The following is a 5,776-nucleotide window of genomic DNA, read 5'->3' as shown; positions in this document are numbered from 1 at the left end:
TACACATGCATTTGGCTCCGTTTTATTGGAAATCTGATTTTTCGAGAGACAGCAGAGATCTGTTTGAAATTCTTGGCCTACTTCTTCTTGAATTTTGCTTTAGCAGCTTAGCTGTTCTTAAATTCTGTGTTGCGATGGAAAGGGACTGCCTGGGATTGAGCTCTAAGGATTCTGTTGCTGATAAAGCCGAAATTGTACAAGATTGCAAAGATTCTGGTGATTCATCTCTCTTTCACGCTGACACGCGCGCGCACACGACACACAATTATTTTTAGTTTCAACTGATGACAATTCTGTAATTTGGATTTTGATATTGTATTTGGTTAATGGGTTGTGTTTGAATTTCATTTCTTTACTATTATGAGGATATTTTGTTTGGTCCTTTCCTATTTCCAGTTTTCATGATAGTTTTGGATTTGGAATCGGATATTTAATGCGTAAAATATCAAGAAATCTCTCTAGAGCTGGATTAAATTTTCAAAATTAAGAAGCTTCATTCTAAACTGGCATGTAGGAGAGGAAAAATGGAATATGGATATGGTGAATTAGCACAAATAGTGTGTATAAATCCTTTCGATGAAGGTAGTCAATGTCGGCTTGTTCGACCAATTTCAGTTACATAGTTTTATAAACAGAGATCACTTATTATTTTGTTCATATTGGGAAAAAAATAATAATAATAAAAAATAAAGAAAGAAAGAAAACTCTTACGTGTAAATTATCGATCTTTCATATAATACGCCAATTAGGAATTTAGGAACCATAGCTTTGATTACCTGTTTGTAAGCAGCAGAAGAAAATACATCTAACTTTTGAATTTTGGGAGGAATGATTAATAGGGTAAAAGCAGTTTCCTTACTTATAACAGTCACAAGGAAAATAATTTTTGCTTTAAAATTTTTGTCAATTAGTTCGCTCCGAATGAATCAGATTGTTTCATTCCTTTACTTAAAAAGGGTTAAGTATAGGTATCACTGTCTTCTTCACAAACTGACTTGAACAGCTCGTATTTCTTAATCAAGCCTCTTAGCTGTCAATGGGAAAATTGCAGAATTTTATAAACATGTGTTCTTGTTACAAGCTTTCTCCATATCTGATTCAGTATTTCTTGCATGTTATTCGTGTTCAAAGGATTCACCAAGAGTTCAGGGGTTCCATGGCTGTTATCAAACAAGGAGCCCATCCTTCCAGATTTTGTGCCTTCTAAATCTGAACAATACCAAACACTCTCAAAATTCAAGTGGGGTCCTCTTACATCTCCTGGAGACATTACAAAATCTGTTGAAGACATATGTGATGCCAGCCCAAAACGACAATCAGGCAATAAGCAGGTTTAATTTTATCTAATTAAGTTTTGTTGCTTGACTATTGAAAAGGTCCAGATGAAAGTGGATTATTTCAATCGTAGCATGTTTTCAGTTTTTAAAGCATTCTACTGCGAATCAACATATTAATGTTGTATATAACCTGTGGTTTTTGAAACTTCCTCCTGAATGGTTTTTAATATCTCAGAAGTACATTAATTATGATGTGCAGCAGCACCTAGTTTATCCTCTCTTGATCAATCCTTTTCTCAAAAATATTTTTATTGGTTCTGGTCAGAACTTTGGGGATGCTACCATGACGCCACGAGTTCTTGGTGAGATTCCTCTCACATGTCTTCCTTCCACCTTTGAGGCTAGGAAATGCAAACAGTGGTACACTGTAACCTTATTTGATATTGCCTATGCGTATATAAATTCTATAAATATATGGCTGTCACCGGATAAATATTAATAGTGAATATGTGGTAGTAATGTTCTAAGTGTACTCATTTTTGCAGGATCTATGTACTATGTTTGTTTGTCGAGTATACGATTAAGTTATTTTAAGAAAGGGATGAGGAAGAATATTAGTTCCCATCAAAATCAAAACATCAATTTCTATGCTTTGCTTGTTGTAGGTTTGATTCTAAGGCTTCTGCTGCTCCTAGTCAGTTGACAATATTTTATGCTGGAAAAGTGAATGTCTTTGATGACATCTCCCCGGAGAAGGTGCTTTGTTGTGTTCTTGCATTTGTTATTTTTATAATGATAAGTGAAATTTCTCCAACTTTTTTACCCTTTCACTGGGGAGTTTTCCAGGCTCAGGCAATTCTACTTTTGGCTGGAAATGGGTGTGTCTCATCTAACATGGCTCAAACTAGACTTTGCATTGATACCCCTACCTCCAAACTTGCAGCAGCTGATGAAGCATTGGTGAACCAAAATATGAATGCGCCACCTGGCTCTGCTCTCTCAAGTCCTATATCTGTTTCCTCTCATCCCATCAATCAGTCAGGCAGTACACCGCCAGCTAACAAAGAAGACGTCAAGGTATCTAATTCCCTTGGCTTCTCTGCCAATCTTGTTAGCAAATTGGAACCCCCAAGAATGCTAACATCTCTGGAATCTATAGCTGCAACTGCCATAATATCATCTGGTATGTTACGCTCTGATGTTATATGTGCATAATTTTTCAGTTTTAAACATAATGCTTTCAGCTTCAGTTAATTGTGCCTATTCTCAATACCATGGATTAACTTCATAATCACCAGTTACAAAGTTTGCCCAAATGCCATTACTTGTACTAAGAAGTATTTTTTGCAGCTGTTCCACAGGCACGCAAAGCATCCCTCGCTCGCTTTCTAGAGAAACGCAAGGAAAGGTAAACCATTGTACTTTGTCTAATTCATATCTGAATTTTAAGTTTTTTCTTTTTTGGCAACTCAAATCTAGTGGAATATATTCACACACAGACAAACCAGGAGTGCATACAGACCTATGTAACTGTCCTTATATTAGCTCTCTCTCAGTCTCTGAGTGTGTGCTCATTTTAGTTGCTTCATAGGTAGAACAGTGTAAAATCTCCAGTATCAAAATGTTTATTTCTTCACTTCATTTGCTTGTAAGGGCAATGAACTCAGCACCATACAACATCTGCAAGAAAGCTGCCGACCATGCCAACTCAGGGTCGGGTGGTCTTGGCTTCTCGGCTACTTCTGATGCACAGGGCTACATTTCTCTGTCTACCTGCAAGGAAACTAGTACTGAAATCTGATCATTTAAGTCAGAACTTTCCACGATGCATATGTATGTAAGTAGCAAGTAAATCTTTAGGCATTTAAGCTTGGTGATTTAACTTTTATGTATTATTTCCTATTTGAATTCTGGAATGTATTATAGTTTGTGTAAAAAAATCAAGTGACCTGTGACCATTGCTGAGTAAAATCGTGGCCTGAAAATTATGTATTTAGTTGATTATAGATCTTGGTAATTCAGGAGTTGACTAGAGTTTCAAAATCTATTTATAGGATCGGTATCATGATCAATGTCACTTCTCTCATCTTCAAGATGCCAACATAATCGAAATCGTGTTGACGAAGAGCATCTGCAGAATTTAATTGTCCGCCATGAACAGAACTTCTGGCATCCAACAGCACCCATCAACAGGAATCTCCCAATCAATCAATTTCCAATTCTGAAATGTCAAATTGTGTTAACAGATGGTGTTACCATAACAAAATTCAAAAATCACAATGAACTTTAACATTAATCATAAAATCATTGACCAATTACATTACATATACATCAATAGATTCAATACATGTATTAAGCCATTAAAAATAATTGGAAATGAAACCCGAATTGATCTGATTTTTCTATTCAAATTAAATGTGAGTGCGGATCACTCAAATCCACATGGCACTTGCTCATGGTAAGTTCCTCCTCTAGTCTTGTCTCTCTCATCCTCTCTGACTAGTACATTGGTTTGAATTTTGAATTCAACTTGACTTGGTCTCATAATTGATAGTGGCTTCTCTTGGTAGCATTTGGACTTGGCAAAAACAAGAGAAATAGAGAGAGGAACCAAGTGGGAGAGGTTTGTTTCTCCAATGAAAATTCTTGGTTATCTCTGACGGGTTTTCTCGGTATATCTATTGTCATTCCATTTGGATGAAGTTGCTTTTATCTGATATGACATAATCTCAACATCAAAGACTCCATTGGTGTTGGTGTTGAAGAATCTTTGGGTCAATTTTGGACACTTTGAGAGATTATTTCACATTGTGGGTTGTAATAAATCATTGTAATCTATATTTCATCTCTACATAAAATTTTCAAAGATTGCTTCAATGAGTTGGAATGGAGTTTTTGATGATATCATTGTGTTTTTCTTGTTTTTGAAATGACATAGCTGGGAGCTATAAAAGAGCTCAGGAGGGCCTCGCCTACCTAATCTATTTATGAGTGTGGAATTCTCTTCTTGGAGAGCCATGTATTGTCGGGATCGGTTATTTCATAATGATTCCTTTAGCTCAGATCATCGAGCAATTATATTGAAGTCGCAGACACAGTCAAAGCAGAACTGTTTACATTAGTGGGAGGTATTCTGTTTTGAACAACTATGGATGAGGAAGGGTGGTGTAGTGAAATTATTGCTGAACTAAATAAAGTTATGGCATAAACAAAATGGTGGCTCAGAACTAAAAGAGATACGAAATACACGTGCTGAAACAAATAAAATTCTAGATAGAAGTCATCCTGGTCAGCAAGCTGGTTATCTCCAAGAGCTTGAGCACCGCTTATATGGGATATATGGAGGGGAAGAAACATACTGGGCACAGAGAGCCAGAGCATGTTGGATGATGGGGGAATCGAAATACAAAGTATTTCACACTAGAGCCACAATGCGATATTAGGCCTCATGTCTGAAATAGAAGAGTGGTTATAGGATATTGCCGGAATCAGAGGCTGGTGGATTGTTTTTTCACTGACTTCTTATCATCTGCCTCCCTGATGCTGAACCAAATACCCAATGCACCAGAAAGGATGCACTCTCGTATCAATGACACGTGCTAGTATTAGCATGCATAAGTCCTCTATAACTTTCAGTCCAAGCACTACTTAGTGTTACCCAACTGGAGATTGTAGAACTTTTCAACCTAAGTCCTATCGAACCCCATAGGGCCTCAAGTGCCTTTTCATAAGATACGGATTCCATTGCAATCAGTTCGTTCTGTAACCCCTCAAAGATTCATTTGCCTCCATCTGATGTCATTTAGGTGCACTTTCGAAGCTTCGCCGAGTCTGTGCTCAACAAAATCATTCATAATGGGAAGGCAGCTAAGGCTAACTTCAGATGAAATCGGGTTTCGGCTTATTGCACCATCTTTTAGCTGTGCCCATCAGGATCATGTGGAAGGCTTGGAACTTTAGAGCGGCAAATCATTTTCGTGTTTCATTTCAGTTCTGTAATCTGCCAGATAGTACATGGGGTCATCCCCGTCCATTTTGTTTTTCCAATTTTGGTGGACATTGTTCATCTTATCCAACTCGTGGCTGAATCATTATCTTCATATTCTAAAAAATAATCTTGCGCAAGGACTGGTGCTCCAGGGATGATTAGTTTGGCTCTCCTGCTCACGGCCACGGGTTGGATTACTTGCTTGGCGATACCCAGAATAATAGCTTTCGCTCCAGGATGGGAATGGCTTGCAACTGGAGCATTGTTCCTTCCCCTAGTTTGAGTGTGAGCTATCAAGGGTTCAAGGAGCGGAGGTGTTTTCCACCCTCTCTTTCCTGGACTTTCTCTCGGTTACAGAAATTTCACTTTCTCAGATAGATTTGACATAGTTCTTGCTATCTATCAAGACTTAGACCTCTTTTTGATGATCCCTTCATTTGTTTTGGACGCTTAACTGCCTTCTCCTGTGAGGTCTAGGAGCTCCTCATGCTGCCTCTTGGCCAACTTGTTG

General features: G+C 37.8%; 1 protein-coding gene across 2 annotated transcripts; it reads left to right on the top strand.

Annotated features, from left to right (window-relative positions):
• Positions 1–4,170, top strand: LOC111377449 (protein TIFY 7-like). Of its 2 annotated transcripts, XM_023000545.1 has the most exons (8): positions 1–216; positions 1,132–1,331; positions 1,603–1,697; positions 1,943–2,033; positions 2,124–2,460; positions 2,628–2,685; positions 2,931–3,114; positions 3,332–4,170. In XM_023000545.1, exons 1-7 carry the CDS (start codon positions 6–8, stop codon positions 3,076–3,078), a joined length of 1,140 nt encoding a protein of 379 aa, XP_022856313.1. In that variant the 5' UTR covers positions 1–5; the 3' UTR covers positions 3,079–3,114; positions 3,332–4,170. The 2 variants fall into 2 exon arrangements, with proteins under 2 accessions (XP_022856313.1, XP_022856312.1); XM_023000544.1 differs by lacking the exon at positions 3,332–4,170 and having other exon boundaries at positions 2,931–3,283.
• Positions 4,171–5,776: the final 1,606 nt, after the last annotated feature.

The sequence above is a fragment of the Olea europaea genome, unplaced genomic scaffold (genome assembly GCF_002742605.1).
Source record: "Olea europaea var. sylvestris unplaced genomic scaffold, O_europaea_v1 scaffold1657, whole genome shotgun sequence".
Taxonomy (NCBI): Eukaryota; Viridiplantae; Streptophyta; class Magnoliopsida; order Lamiales; family Oleaceae; genus Olea; species Olea europaea.
Note: the sequence above shows the minus strand (reverse complement) of the source record. Positions and strands in the feature narration are given on the sequence as shown.

Bases quoted from the DNA above. Each gene is read 5' to 3' on its own strand.
- LOC111377449 (XM_023000545.1), top strand. From the start codon at position 6: ATGCATTTGGCTCCGTTTTATTGGAAATCTGATTTTTCGAGAGACAGC. The intron at 2,461-2,627 runs GTATGTTACGCT...TATTTTTTGCAG, and splicing joins AACTGCCATAATATCATCTG to CTGTTCCACAGGCACGCAAA. The intron at 2,686-2,930 runs GTAAACCATTGT...TTTGCTTGTAAG, and splicing joins CTAGAGAAACGCAAGGAAAG to GGCAATGAACTCAGCACCAT.